The sequence below is a fragment of the Cricetulus griseus genome, chromosome 8 (assembly GCF_003668045.3).
Source record: "Cricetulus griseus strain 17A/GY chromosome 8, alternate assembly CriGri-PICRH-1.0, whole genome shotgun sequence".
Lineage (NCBI taxonomy): Eukaryota > Metazoa > Chordata > Mammalia > Rodentia > Cricetidae > Cricetulus > Cricetulus griseus.
In genome coordinates, this window is record NC_048601.1 from 94299895 (window position 1) to 94315969 (window position 16075).

Here is a 16075-nt window from a genome sequence, read left to right on the forward strand (position 1 = left end):
GGAGCACTCACACAGAAGTCCTTCCCAACTACAACTTGAAGACACAATGGGGGAGGCCAGCTGCAGGAAAGACTTAGCAAATACTATCTCACCCAAGTCATCAAAGCTAAGTTCTGCAATATAGGACAAGTCTCCTGCATAGTCATGCCGAGGATAGGCTACCTTTTGTGGGCAGTCTGCCAAACACAAACAACCTCAAACTTATCAGGAAGAAGCAAAAGATACACGTAAATTATAGCATTGCCCACCACACAGCTGCAGTCTCTAGTGTCTCTGGCCTAGCTCAACATTGTGCCTCTAACCTTCTCATAAACCATCTGAGGAAGAGAAAATGATTGCTGAGGAATGGACATTAAAAGAGAGACACAGTGGGATGGGGGAGCAAATGCAGTACCATATAAGCACTTGGTGAATGTGGTAAAGGGACAAAGCCCCAGGACTTCTCTTTTCATTGAAGATGTAACAAAGTACATCCCATGGCCCCCAGAGAGAGGGACCCATGCACCGCCTCTCTAAAGGAGACCTAGAGATGACAAGGATGGGGTAAGAGATGGACACATTCACCCAGCTTTCCAAAGCAAGCACCCACAGATAAACTGGGACCTTCCACAAGCAGTACTCTGATACCCTTTAAACATTAATACATGGAAGTTAAGAGGTTTTGAGTTCAATTCACAGCACCTATATAGTGGCTCATATCTATAATGAGATCTGGTGCCCCCTTCTGGCATGCAGGTGGAATACTGTATATGAAATAAATAAATTAATCTTAAAAACAAACAGAAATACAAAAAAGCCACAGCCAAATGGCTGGCTTTCCTGCTGGGGGATCCTGCAGTTTCTGCACTTTTCTGTGTGCCCACAGAACCAACAACTGTTTCTTCATTTGCTGCCTAATTTCTAAAATTTTCATAACCTGGGTCAGAATAAAATCTGCCTGCTTTCCTGACATTAAACTGTTCTTTCTTTCTTCAACCAAAGAATGGTGTTGTGATGTTTACTGAGCAATGGCCCTGTCCTATGGAACACACTCACTCTCTTCCAAGATCCTGAAAGGAGACCAGGCCCTCATTTTACTGGTAAGCAAAGGAGCTCAATCAATCCAAGTCACCAAGGTCACTCACAGGTGAATTGGATACCATTTCCCATGATCCAGATGAGGCTGCAGGGCTTTTTCCCAGGCACACACTTCATTGTTTGTTTCTGTGCTTCATCAGAAAGAATGATTGATGACTCCAGTAGTTCACAGTAAATAAACTTTCTATACCTTTCACTTTAGCTTTTATCATTAAATAGGGCAAGACTCAGAATTAAACCTGGCTAGATGTCTGGCCCTACTGCTTTGTTATGTGGCATCAGGTGGGTCACATGACCTCCCTGAGACTCAGTTTGTTCCCTGTGAAACAAAAACGCAATTCTGCCTGCCTCACGGTTTGTGGCACATGATCAGCCCCGGACAGACAGTAGCCACTGCAAATACCCCTTTGGGGTCTCAGGAATGCCTCCATCTGCCATCAGTTTTCTTCTAGAACTCCTCCCAGCAACCGATTAAGCCCATTTATACATAGGAAATTGAGATTCAGAGGGAAGAGAAAAAAAAAAAACAAAAAAGATTGTTTTGTATCACAGAAGCAGCTAGACTGACAACTACCCAAACATGGGTTTTCTGCAGGAAAAACTAGAAAGCTTCTGTGTGTGTCACATGGCCACAAAAGAAGTAAGCTTGAGACCCTACAAGAGAGCCTCAAGCTCTGTGTGCTACGAAAATGAGTTTCAGAGCAGCCAATGTCAGATAAATGCCAATGACAAGCCCTGTACAAAATGCACCATTCTCCTCCAGAAATAATTGAGCAGTGACACAGCCATCACAACTACACAAGAAACAATATCAAGAAATCATTCTTATGAAATCTTGAGGAATGTTTCCTGATACTACAATGCAACAGTTTTAATAAAGAGGACCCAAATAGTTTCAATACAGATGACCAACATACAACTAGAAATTACCTTAAGACAAAGGAAAACAGGCCTTAAAGGTAATGTAATTAAAGAAAAGACAAGCCTAAAAAAACCTACTGTCTTAGACTCAGGCTCTCCATCTTTCACAAAATACAGTTTAGAAACAAAATCCTAAGAAAGCCAGGTATGGTAACATCACCCTTTAATTCTAACATCTGGTGATGCAGACAAGAACATCAGGAATTCAAACTACATAGCAAGTTCAGGGTTATATGAGACTGTCTCAAAAGACAAAACAAAACATGATGATAAACGATTAGATTTTTAAACGAGCTATGGAAGACAAGAGATACCCACTATGAATCAGTAGCCTCACAAGTCGTAACTCACTCCCAGAAGCCCAAAGAAGTTGAGACATTCCAATCTGGTAAGAGGTTTCATAAGAACAGCTGGCTATAGCCAAGCACAAAAATAAGTTCTTGAGCAGGAAGCCCGTATCCCGGCTAGAGAATGACCACCAGAAGCAAGAGATTACTGGACACTTTAGATTCAGTTACATATATTCTGGGTTAGACAACAGTAAAGGAGGTAGCTCTAAGGAAGCCTGTGCTCACTTCTGCCCTATAATAAAACTTTCTCCAAGGTCAGCCCTAAATAAATACAAGTAGCGTTATACAAGCTGAGCAGATTATTTAGGATTACATGCAACTAAAGCGGTGGTTCTCAACCTGTGGTCCTGACCCCTAGGGAGATTAAATGACTTTCTCATGGAGGTTGCCTAAGACTGCCAAAAAACACAGATACATTATGATTCATAACATTAGCAAACTAACAGGAAGTAGCAATAACTTTATGGTTTCTTGGGGGGGGGGGCGGGCTCACCACAACATGCAGAACTATACTAAGGGTTACAGCATTAAGGAAGTTGAAAAACACTGAAGAAAAAAGGCCATGAATCTGAAAGACAGCCAAGGTGGAGTTGCTATAAGGGAAGGTTTGGAGGGAGCAAAGGGAAGGGAAAAATGATATAATTATATTAACCTCAAAATAATTTAATATATGCACTAAATATGTATTCACATATAAATTATGTATGTATGAATATAGATATTATCTTCCCAACAGGATATGTGGTACATGCCTGCAATCCAAAAATGGATGAGGCTGAGACAGGAGAATAAAAACTTTGAGTTTACCCTGGGAAACAGTAAAAAACTGTCTCAAAAAAGGAAAAAAAAAAAAAAGAAAAGAAAAGAAAAAAGGAATCAAAAAGGAAACACACTAGGGTTTCCTTAAGAAGCTTTGTAAGTTATATATTATACTTTTACCCTATTAGAAGCCAATAGCTCCCAGAAAAATGGAATTCAACCAAAAATAAAATGTCATAATTCAAACAGTGAACTGGAAAACAAACATACAGCTAACATTCCACACAGATGCTGTGGTGTTTGAAAGAAAATGGCACCCAAAGGAAGTGGCACTATTAGGAGGTGTGGCTTTGTTGGAGAAAGAATGGCCTTGTCAGAGGAAATCTGTTATCGTGGAGGTGGGCTTTGAGGTCTCACATATGCTCAAGCCATCACACCCTGTGTCTCAGACCACTTCCTGTTACCTGAATCAAGATGTAAAAATTCGGGCTGGAGAGATGGCTCAGAGGTTAAGAGCACCGACTGCTCTTCTAGAGGCCCTGAGTTCAATTCCCAGCAACCACATGGTGGCTCGCAGCCATCCATTATGAGATCTGGTGCCCTCTTCTGGTGTGCAGATATACACGGAAACAGAATGTTGTATACATAATAAATAAATAAAAATCTTAAAAAAAAAATGTAAAAATTCTCAGCTCCTTCTTTATCACCATGAATGTTGCCTTGCTTCCCACCATGAGGGTATGGACTAAACCTCTGAATTCTAAGTGAGCCACAAGTAAATGTTTTCCTTTGTAAAGGTTACTGTGGTCAAGGTGTCTCTTCACAACACTAGAAACCCTAAGACTGATGCCATGTTACAAGCTTGTCCTCCCCACACTCCCAGGGAGCCCAACTGCGATGCCTGGCTCTGTGCAGACTCCTAACAAGATTCTTCGAGGCAGAGCATAAGCACAGGCCTGAGCCCCAGCATGATGCTACTGCAGGGGAGAGGACAACTGTGATTGAAACCTACTAGCAACTAAGGACAATGATAAAAGTCAAATAAATGCGATGGCACTTGATGCTAGGACACATGGCTACTCACCTTTTTGCACTGTCATAATTAGACTCATTTTGCAACTAACCCACAATTGTGTGTTCTCTTAAAAATAGTTCTATTCTGGGGGGGAGGCGCATTAGGAAACACTATTTACCCAAGATAAAAGTGAACCCCATCAGAGACTCATCAGGTTCGTCAAAGTTGCCAACAGAGAATTAGAAGAGCTGTTGGAAATGCTTGCCAGCACTTAAGAGTCAAAAAGACAGGCTAAAACCTGTCCCAAAGCCCCTGACTGGTGGCTACTTAAGTGGAAAATTCCAAAGACTATTTTTCCTCTTTGTTGTAGAAGTAGGCAGTATGATATGAGTAAGATCACATATAAATTTCATATTAAATATGATTTAGGTTTTATATTTAAGCAGATGATTTTTTTTGTTTGGTTTTGGTTTTTCAAGACAGGGTTTCTCTGTGTAGCTTTGGAGGCTATCCTGGCACTCGCTCTGGAGACCAGGCTGGCCTCGAACTCACAGAGATCCGCCTGCCTCTGCCTCCCAAGTGCTAGGATTAAAGGCGTGCGGCACCAACACCTGGCCAGACAGATGATTTTAAGTACAGTTTTTCTTTGAAAGGAAGTACATTTTCTAGTTCAAATGCTGCTCTTTGAAGGTAAATACCTTCTACTGCTAACCTTCAGGGGGCAGAGGGTGTACACAGCTCTTCTCACCAGTGGGGAAGGTTCTATTCCCAGTGGCCATCTTCTCTTGAGCTTTTAACTCAATGAGTCAGACTAATGCCTCAAGTGTTAAGTAAGACCCAAAGCTAAAGGGCCACTGTACAAAGACATGAGCATCTGCTATGCCACCAAACACAGCAGCTTTGTATGTTAAATATGACAGATCATCTGCTAATCAGCATCTGAATCACAAAAACATGAGGAAAATATTCAGATACACAAGAATTATAGATACATATGAGTAGTCTACATATGTAATTTTACTCAGCATTGTTCTACAGAAGTGTCCTTATATCACGTGGGAGAAATTCTGTTTTCTGTCTCCAAGCACTCAGCTAACTGACAAGCAAACCACATGGTACTTCACATTCCTTGGGGCACTGCTTTCCTCTATGGGTGGAGTTACAGGTTTTTCTTTTCTGGTGTGCAAATCTTGAGCCTTTAGTCAAAATCACTAGAGTTGGTTTATTCTAAAAACTCATGCTGACAGGGTTCCTGTTCCCCAAACACAACAGGTATAATTGCTACAGAGCATAGCAAACATGGACAATGGCATTTGCTTTAGAATTCACTGTAGACAACAGATATGAATTATGTACCTTAACAAAGATCATACAACGGGAAGAAAGCAAGTATCCAGCACCCTCTTCATGAAGGCTATGAGCAGGAACTTGCTATTTTAGAGTGCCGAACTTATCCTGACTATAGTGCAAATTGCACTTCCTCAGTCTCACTGAAGTTGACCATAAAGGAGTGCTCCACTTTTGAATTGAGATGGTAAGATGACACAGGTTTTCAAAGTAGAATTTCTTTTTAAAATTCAACAGGGAAAGGGGTCTTGAGAACAGGTTTAATAGTCCATGCTGCTTGAAAGTGGGTCCATTCCCCCTGACCACACATGCTCACTGACCCCACAGCTATAAACAACTATCATGTGTATAGGAAATTTTATTTCTATGACAAACTTGAAGTTCAAGTTTGTTGGATTATGAGATATTTGTTTATTACAGTGTTGAGTTATTTATGAAAGAAGCTAAAACTGAGAAATGTGTAGCTGCAGGATGTCACAATGGTTGTTCACTAGACTCAAGACAGCTGAGACAATATGGGTCCAGACAGAAGCAGAATTTGAATGACAGTCCCCATACCAATCTTGAGGTTTGGCTAATCTACATGACACCAGGTTCAATTCTGTTGTGGAGACTAAAGCCTCTAAGCAAACAAATTGCCAAAGAAGTGCATAAAATTTGTCAACTTACCCCTGCGGACAACTTAATGACCCTGACTTTGGAGCTGACATGCGGCCCGTCTCCGCCACCTCCAGTGTTGGCTCTGTGCATGACAGTCCTCTTCACCCCTGGCTTGCTGTCCTGAGGCCGGCCCTGGAGGGACGTCCCTCTGGCTGCCTGTGGAGAGTGGGGGGCCTCTCCCATGTCCATGGGCTTGACCTGGAGGACCTTGTGTGGCGGTTGTCGCGGGTGCTTCAGCGGTCTCACGTGCTGGCCTTGATGCTGCATGGTAGCACCAGGTGGGACAAAGTTTACCGCCTTGGGCTGAACATTAGCAGTGCTGACATCTTGATTTTTAACAAGAAGTCTGGTTTTCACATTCTGCCTGCCCTGTGGCCCTGGGAAGGGCAGCAGTGGGTTACCGTTTGTGGGTGATGATGTAGCTGCCAGTTCCTCCTGCTCCACAGTGGTCTGTGGGCCATAGACCTGCTGCTGCTGCTGCTGCTGCTGCTGCTGCTGCTGCTGCTGCTGCTGCTGCTGCTGTTGCTGTGCAAGTCTTTCCAGTAACTCCTTCTTTCTGGCACCAGCCTGCTGCTGCCTGCGTAACTCCTTCTGCTTCAGGATTTCTTCTCTCAGGCGCTTCTGCTCCTCTATCTTTAAGCGATATAACCTTGTCTCTTCGTCTTCATCAGGGAACTGAAATGGAAAACATGGTTCATTTTGCTTCACAGGGCAGGGTGGCCATTTCAAATAAATGAATTTCCTCAAAACCTTTAATTCAGTATTTGAAAGAAGGCATTTGAAAAATCTGCTTAACAAGAAGCATAACTCTCTCCTCTCGGGAGGGGTAAATTAACACAGCTAAACCTAAAAATCATATCAGAATATTAAAAATGAAATAATGTAAATTTCACTCATTTACAAGTTTGAAACCAATTAAACTATTCATTTAAGATATTAAAATATATTTCTAATGGGAATGGCAACAGCCATGAGTGCCTGCTGTCACAGAGGTTTTATCTGGCTCTTCCTTGACAAACCAACAAAAGGTGGGGTGTAAATGACCTGAAAGGCCCTGATTAGAACTATTGATTTTTTCGTACAGAATTTTCAGCCTGATCTCAAACTCATTTGTCACAGAATAATTGGTTATAATGAACACCACAAGTCAATCTTTCTGACCTTGAACTCACGCACTCTTCTCAGAATCAAAATGCTGCCAATCGCAGTATTGGAATATTAATGGTAAGTAGATGCCTTGAATATCCCTATTAATGGTAAGTAAATGCCCTCAACATCCCAGACTCAAACTACACTAAAAGTCTATACAGAGAATTCCTTTTCAAAAGTCCAGTAAATTTTTTACTAAGGAAGCCAATGACAAAAGCTTATAGCTTAAAAGTAATGTTCTTTAAAATCATCTATCGGTAGTCTGTACAGAATATGATTCAATTTATCTAGAATTCACCTAATTACAAATCTTGCCTATTTTGCATAAATCCCAAGAATTATAAATGTAAGACATGCACAGAGCTGGAGAGTTGAGTGGGTACCCCATGGACTTCTTGGCATGGGCTGGCCTGCTTTTTGTCTAAGGTCAAAGCTTTGGATACATTTCAAACCAAACTAAAGGTAGATAAGAGAGAGACTGTTACTCAGCAGTCTTAAATAAGAAACCCACAGTCCAACAGCAAAGGATCCAGGAGCAGAATCCACATGCACTATTTCTTAACACAGGAGTAATTAATTCATCAGCATCTGTTTCCCAAGCAGTCAAAAAAGGGTTAAAGTAAGTTCAAAGATATAGATAAAAATACTTCAGATTTATTTCTTACTGAATCCATACAAATTAAATAAATCTAAGTCATTATAAGTCACCTTTAGCTAAGCAAAATAAATGGATTTCTTTAAAAGAAGAAACTATAAGCCTGGTACAACTTACATATACAAAAACCTAAACCAAAACAAATTAAGGCATTCAACCTATATCCCTGAAACCCGTCAACTTTCCATTTCATTTTCATGAATTATCTGCCTGTGATAAGAATTTGTGGTAAGTCTAAAATGAAATGAATAAACACGGCTAATTATTCCTCTCCTTGTGTTATTTAGTCACTGTTATTACATAAGAAATGCATATGTGAACTAGACTGAACACGTATACAAGTTCTAGGCTAGTTATATAAAACAAAGGTATTATCAAATTTATTGCCAAGAACCGTTTTTTGTTTTTTTTTATGGGGGGGCGGTGCTGAGATCAAACACAGGGCCTTGTGGATACTGGGCAAGTGTGTGTATCCTTAATCTCTTATTATCTTTGTGTGTGTGTAAATTCTAAGTTGCCCAGACTGGCCTTGAACTAGTGATTTTCCTGCCTCAGCCTTCAGAGTAGCTAAGATTGTAATAGTGAAACCCAAGACCCAGCTCACAAAGAACTCTGTATAAACCACTCCATTCTAGTCTGTAGTTCCAATTTTCTTACATACACTGATTATGAAACCCACAACCACCCTTTTAATGACAATTTATTAAATGACATCCAAACATTCTGACTTCCTAATTTTAATGTGATATAATTAAAACCATTATAATCATTTATCAGAAGAAAACCTGAATGATGAAAACCTATTTAAAAAGACTAAAACAGTGTAAACTGGTTTTTAGAAAGAAAGGATGAATTTCTTAAATTCTTACTTAAGGAAATGCTCCCTGCTATCATTACACTAAACACGATAATAATCAATTGCTTTGTTACGTTCAGCATGGATTTTACTGGTGGTCACTATACTTGTCTGTGTCCAGCTCCCAGGTAAACCCTACCTTACTTTATTTCATCCTCATATAATAGCTAAGAAAGGTGAAGCTTGTGAGAGGCCAAGGATCTCAAAAATGAAGACCGTGTATGATTATTGCTCCACACCTATTACCAAATATAAGTAAGGCCACAGAACTACCTGGTTTTGTGAGTAAGGTTTACTGGTATAGAGCACATCTGTTTCTGTAAGAACTATTTATAAACCACCTTGAGCCACAATGGCAGAGGTGAGGTGAGTCTAGAACATTTATGGAATTTGGGTCCTTCAAAGAAAATATCTGCCAAACCTGGATATATACTGATTCTATATAATACAGGAATAACTACAAATATAGAAGAGTTAAGATCATAAACCAATGAGAATGTCAGAGTACCCATGTATTCGCCAGGGAATGAAAATACAAGCTGCTTATGGTGCTCTGCCACTGGGCTACATGCCCCCACCCACCCACCCACCCCACTCCCCACCAGCAGTAAGAGCATCTGTTATGAATGTCTATTAGGCTAAAGAGGCATCTACTTGGGGGGGAATACATGGGCAGTTTCTAAATGAGTGAATTAAGCAGAACATATTGACAGTCAGGCTCCCTATTCCAAAATAAACATGGAGGAAAGAGGTCCTACCTCTGGTTCTGCTTTTGCTTCTTCCTTAGGTTGAGCCCCAGGGCTAAGCGGCTTGACTTTTGCATCAGTTTTTCCCTGTGAGCTCCTAGAAGCCACCACAGCCCTGCAGGGTGGGGAAGTGTTGACAATAGGCTTCACCTGAGCTGCAGGTGTGGAGGAACAGCGATTACCACTCATTTCCAACACGTGTGAAGGTGCTATGGGGAGCTCACGCAGATTACTGTTTCTGGGAGCGGTGGGTTGCATCTGCTGCATGGGTCGTTTGCTTATACTCTGAGATGATGCATTCTGTCACAAAAAGAAACACGAATTTATTAGTGAGTAAAACCACAAGGGATCGCTGTCATCAATAATTGCCTTGTCTTCTGAGAGGTAGATCCCTTACTCTGGCAAACACAAATGCTGTTGTGTGCCCCGATGTTTAGGACTTGCTTCTGTAAAGATAGAGCTTTCATTTATAAAAGTCAAATCCGTTTTTTTTTTTTTTTTTCCAGTATATGAACTAACATTTTTAACAAAATTCTGGGCCAAGACAACAACAACAAAAAACTTCAAGCACCCAAATGTATCAATGGCATACTGCTTCTACTTCATCTAAGTTTAAAATGGAACAGGAGAACCTAACAGCATGTTTCAATCTTATAAACAGCTTTCTGGAGGAGAAAGGTGCCACAAAGTTCTATGACAAGAAGAGTCTCAGTTACTCTCACCTGGACGTGCCTGGCAAGGAACCCATGCATGAAGGGGTAGAGGCGGCTGAGTCGGGGAGGGGCTGAGTTGCTGCCGTTACTGTGAACCTACTTACTCACACACGCCTCTCTTCTACCTAGAAATCCCCTTAATGCTCATGTGATTAATTTTAAGCTATAAAGAGGCAGGGTTAGGAAGACAGGTTCAAAGCAGCTCAGTAATTTCCTCAAACTATGAGGATAAAGTACAGGACTGAAAGGAAGACTTATAGACAGGACTGTTAGCAATACTATGTTTTGTCCTGAAAGAGAAAGTCATGTCAGTTACTAATGGAGGACAAGGCAATGGCAGCTACATTTTACTCTCATAGCAATCTATCACCCCCCCAGTTTCTTTCAATGCATGACAAGACCCATATTTGCTGACAGTTATGTAAAATGTACCACCACAAACAAATTTCCCACAACAGAATGTAAGCTTTGATTCAGAACCCAGAGGCAGATACCCCGTATCAAAGGCTAAGATGTTCGCACTGGCGGAATGACTACCACCTAACAGTATTGTCTAATCACTACAGAAGACTCAAAAAAAATCAAAAAAGTAAATATTAACATAGCCTTTAAGGCTCAGAAAAAGATAAGCTAGTATCTACAGTTTAAATTTCTTTCCAAGTGCTCTAAAACACAATCACAGTTTTACTTTGGAAAATATATTGTGTATTTATTAATAAAACAAGACAGCTGGAAAACAATCTACCTCAGGGATTTTAAGTTAAGCCACATATGATACTCACATGCCGTAGCCCCTGACGTGGGGTACACTGCATCCGACTGCTATTGGGCTGAGGCTGAGCAGTCTGCACGTGCGGCCTGAACTGTGGCTGAGACATGGGCATCAGAGGAGGGGGAGGAGCGGAAAGGTGGTGGTGATGCTGGTGTTGCTGTGGCTGATGCTGAGGGGGAGGCTGATGCTGTGGGGGAGGCTGATGTGGAGGCTGGAGAGGAGGCTGGAGGGGTGGCTGGTGCTGGTGATGCTGGGGCTGCTGCTGTGGCTGCTGAGGCTGGGGCTGTGGTTGATGGGGTGGAGGCAACGGAGGATGCAAGGGTCCCTTCCATTCCAAAGAGAGAGAGAAAGAGAGAGAGAAACAACAGCTTATAAACAGATGTGCTAGGCAGATTTCATCCCAATGGTTTCCTTAAAAACCTCAGCCTGAGAAGCTTCATGTCGAGAAAGCATCATAAATGCAGCAATCAGCTGGTAATGCCTAAAACTTAGTCACTGTCATAAAAGGTGACCTCCTACAGTGTGCTCAGATGGTACAGTGAAGACAATCCAATAGACTACAAAGACCATAGTGACTATATTACCTGAGGAAAAGAATATACAGATAAGGACACACTGTTTCCCTACTAAAAAAGACATACCACATGTTCATGGCAACTAATGCTCAGTAATGGAATTATTTAATTTCTTTAAACTTACCTATATTCTAATATTTCTATAACAGAGGGGAAAGTTAATTCCATTTTTAGAATAAAATTTCAAAATATTTAACCCCCTCTGAACACTGAAAATATTTATCTTTTCTTTTTAGCTTAAATACATATTCTTTTAAAACATTTATTTTTAGTTTTGTTTACTATTGCTCAACTGGCTGTGTGTGTACGTGAGTGTACACACAATGAACATGTGCCAGAACATACATGGAAGTCAGAGGACAACTTTAGAGTCAGTTTTTCCTTCTATCATGTGAGTTCCAGGGGTCAAACTTGGGTGTTCAGGCTTGGTAGCAGGTGCTTTTACCATGCTAAGATATCTTTGCAAGCCTAGATATGCTTTTTAATAATTGACTTATATATACACAGATTTTAGGTGAATGAATGTCTATGTACCAGGGGTGTGTCTGGAGCCTACTGCAGCCAGTGGAAGACTTTGGAGTTGTGGTGATTGTGAGCCACCATGTGGGTGCAAGTAATTGAATCCCATCCTCTGGAAAAGCAGCAAGTGTTCTTTACAACTGAGCCACCTCTCCAGCCTACTCCCACCACCACCCTCTTTGTCCATTCTCATAGTCCCTATGAATCTAAACAGTTGAGTCAAGTGTACTATTACCAACTCTCTCCCCGTTGTCGACAGACAACATCTCCCAGATGATGGGATCAATGCCACTGCACCTTGCTTGATCACAATGTATCTTGATAGTAAGGATTAAATAAATAAATAAATAAATAAATAAATAAATAAATAGGTAGGGAAAATGTCACAAATACTTGTACTGGCCACCAGTAGAGGGCACACAAGCCTGTCACATACAGAGTAAGAAGCTGTAGTGCCCCCAGCCCATTTCCCCTCCCTAGCATGAACATGACATGACATGGGGGAAAGTACTGTACAAGATGAGCAAACACACCATCAGGACATACTTTAATGTTAGGTACAGTAGTCTAATGTTAAAGTCACCCTTAAAAATTCCAAGGGTGGCAAAGTTCAGCTTCAAGAAAATGAGAACCACTTTTTTCATATTCCCTAATATTCAGGAAATAAACAATATTGTCAAGAAAGCTGGCTGTAACAAACAGTATACATAAGACTACTACTCATACTAACCATAAGTTAACAGAAACAATTAAAACCTGAAACTTCCCTTTCATGAAACACAAAGGATCAGCACCACATGGAGAGCGTCCCTCAAGGCTGGTTCAAGTGCATACCTGAAGGTTAGGCTGTGCATGTGTAGGCAGGAACGGCTGTCCAGGGCTGGGGAGGAACGGCTGTCTAGGAGGAATGAAAGGCCTGGCAGTTGCTGACCCTGGTTGGCTAAAGTGCAGGATCCCCACTGGGCCTGGGGGCTGCAGGGCTGGTCTTACAGGCCTCTCTCTAGGGAACACTGGCTGCTGTCCTTGCTGATTAAATGCTGGTCCAGGCTGAGTGAATGGTAAGGGACTCTGAGTGGGGACAGGATGGCTGCTGTTCAGGAGTGTGGGAGGAGGAGGTGGTGGAGGACTTCGCTGTTCCAAGAAAAGATGACTGGGGAACCTTGGTTCACCTGAAACTGAACAGTAACACATTACCCTCAAGTTAGAAAGACCCCCTTCCCCACCCAAAATTAGCCTTTAATCCCAGCAATCGGGAGGCAGAGGCAGAGGCAGGTGGATCTCTTGAGAGTTCGAGGCCAGCCTGGTCTACAGAGCAAGTTCCAGGACAGGCTCCAAAGCTACAGAGAGAAACCCTGTCTCAAGGGAGGGAGGGAGGGAGGAGGGAGGGAGGGAGGGAGGAAGGAAGGAAGGAAGACCAACCACACACTTCCCAGACAAGGATTTTTAGAAGCCACCTCACTATTCCCAACTGTTAGGAGCATATTTTATAAAGAATTCTAGATTTTAGCTATCTCAGAAGGTTTTATGGGTCATTTTCTATAAACATTTCCTTCTTTGTACAAGACTGTCATATTTCCTATCCAATTACTGTCTAACTTTAGCCACTGCAGTGACTGATAAAATCATTACGGCACATCTCCTAGTGGGAGGTAAAAGCTATTTTAGCAGTAACCACACAGGTCCACCATGCAATGCAGCTTCTGTCACTTCACCTCGTGACCATCATGTCCCTTCATGTACCTCCCAAGAAGAAAGGGTCTCGCTCCTGAGGTGGTGGTGGGGCTCTCCACTGGTCCTGGAGAGGAAGTCGAGGTGGTTGATTAAAACTGTTGGGAACAGGTCCAGGTGTGTGCTGTGGAAATTCTGGAGGCCCCTAAAGAACAATGGAAAACAAGATTAAAAGCACCATGTAGTTTTCAGAATATACACATAATCTCAAGCTTAACAATGTCATAACTCATTTCTTAAGGTCAGGCTACTTCTTTCTCTTGTCTCTCTACATAAGCACATTATTGAAGATAAATACCTATGTACAAATGTAAATGACATTACATAAAAAGTGATTTTGCCATAATAAAGAAGTCAAGAAATCAAAATACACCATCAAGAAATTAATTCAGGATTTTAACATTACTAGAAAGCTGTTGTGGAATATTACTTTAACTGTGTAAAGGTGTTACATTTGTTTCACCTTGCCTGCCTAAGGCACCTAACTGGTCTAAGAAAGAGCCAAATGGCCAATAGCTAGGCAGGAGAGGGATAGGCGGGGCTGGTGAACAGAAAGAGTATGTAGGAAAAATCCAGGAAAGAGAGACAAACCCAGGACCAGAAGCCTGGCAGCCACCAGCCATAAGGGGGAGGGGGGGTAAGTGAGAGAGTGCACTATAAGAATGCTGCCAGGAGGCAGTGGTGGAACACACCTTTAATCCTAGCACTTGGGAGATAGACAGGCAGACTTCTTTGAGTTCAAGGCCAGCCTAACCTACAGACTGAGTCCAGGACAGCCAAGGCTAAACAGAGAAATCCTGTCTTGAAAAAAACAAAACAAAACAAAACAAAACAAAAGGATACTACCCAAGAAATGCTTCCATTTACCACAAAACTGTAAGCCTGATAACTAAAAACAGCAATAAAATGAAGTTTGAAATGTTAACATTACATCTTTCTAAAAACAAAGCATTATGATTTATTGAAAGAGATAGGACAGAAATCCCACAGCTAACATTCTTTTAGCTGTTACTTGCTACTTCAAGTGAGACTGAGGCAACCCTCACCATACTAAAATCTAAAGAGCATGCTTCTTATTACCAAAAAAACATGGGAAGTAAGATCCCTCCCTCCTCAAAGCACAGCCAACAATGAGGAGCCTGAGACTATGCAGCATACCTGCCCAAGCCCAGAAAGGCGCTCTCCCTGACTGAACATGCACACAACGGTGCTTGCCGGAGACATCACTACTCTGAAGCTTTGAAAAAGTCCCTGACATCTTCACTATGCTAACATGCAGAAAAGCCTTTTCTATTGAAACAGGTTACCATGATTACATTTAATAACCCTGCAGGAGCAATTTTAATGGACATGCCTATTCTGCCATGAAGTCAATCAAACACATTCTGTGCATCGTACTTCATGCTCTTTATGTGTAAGAGCACAGTCTGAGCAGTCCACTTCAGGTTCACACGTCAGCATACTCTGGCATATACAACTTGAGCATCCTTAGTGTGAAAATCAGTATCTCTCTAGAGTCACTCACATTCAAAGTTTCATACTGCAGATTTCAAATTTTGGCTTAATGGTACTCAGTGGATAAAATTCAGGCTATGCAAAAACTAGAAAACTCTGAAACCTGAAATACTCTGGTCCTAACTATTTCAGATAGACTCAACACCTATAAGTATATCCAAACTGTATTTTCTCAGTTAGGGCTCACTCTTCCACAAATGACTCTTAGCTTGTGCCAAGCTGACATAAAACTAGCCAGCACACCAAGCCAATCAGTAATCCTGACCCTTTCCAATTAGACAATTGTCTTCAAAAGCTGTGTAGAACTGCTACCTCAGGGGCAGTCTGAAACAGTGGGACCATCTCAGCATGCATGGATGAGGAATAGTTCCAACTCCAGAGTCAGGCAATTGGCATGCTTACAAGATGTTACCTGAATCCACTGTTGGTTGTCTTTGGTCATATGGTTAGTCTTAAGGTCAGGGGAGCTGGGAGAATGGGTCTGAATGAAGGATCAATCTCGCTACCTTACAGTGATTCTCACAGAATTTTAATAACTACCATGTAAATCCAACAAGAACCAGTTAGACTCCAAGCTTCATAATCACCTACTTCATAATCATCTGCCGAGAACCAGCGGTGCTCTGGTTCAAAGACAGTGCCATCACCACTGTCCATACAATGCATCATCAATCACAGCCAGGGAACAAAATGGTGTCAAATCACTACCTAAAGTCAA

At 41.6% G+C, this 16075-nt stretch overlaps 1 protein-coding gene across 1 annotated transcript in view; it reads right to left on the reverse strand.

The window, feature by feature from the left end:
- Positions 1–16075, reverse strand: part of Rbm33 (RNA binding motif protein 33) — a 108693-nt gene that overhangs the window by 18868 nt on the left and 73750 nt on the right. Inside the window, exons 12-16 of the mRNA XM_027428637.2 lie at positions 13855–13987; positions 12949–13289; positions 11031–11345; positions 9548–9835; positions 6139–6804 (exon numbers count right to left, since the gene is read on the reverse strand). Coding sequence (XP_027284438.1) covers positions 6139–6804; positions 9548–9835; positions 11031–11345; positions 12949–13289; positions 13855–13987 — 1743 coding nt within the window. The remainder of the gene's footprint in view (positions 1–6138; positions 6805–9547; positions 9836–11030; positions 11346–12948; positions 13290–13854; positions 13988–16075) is intronic.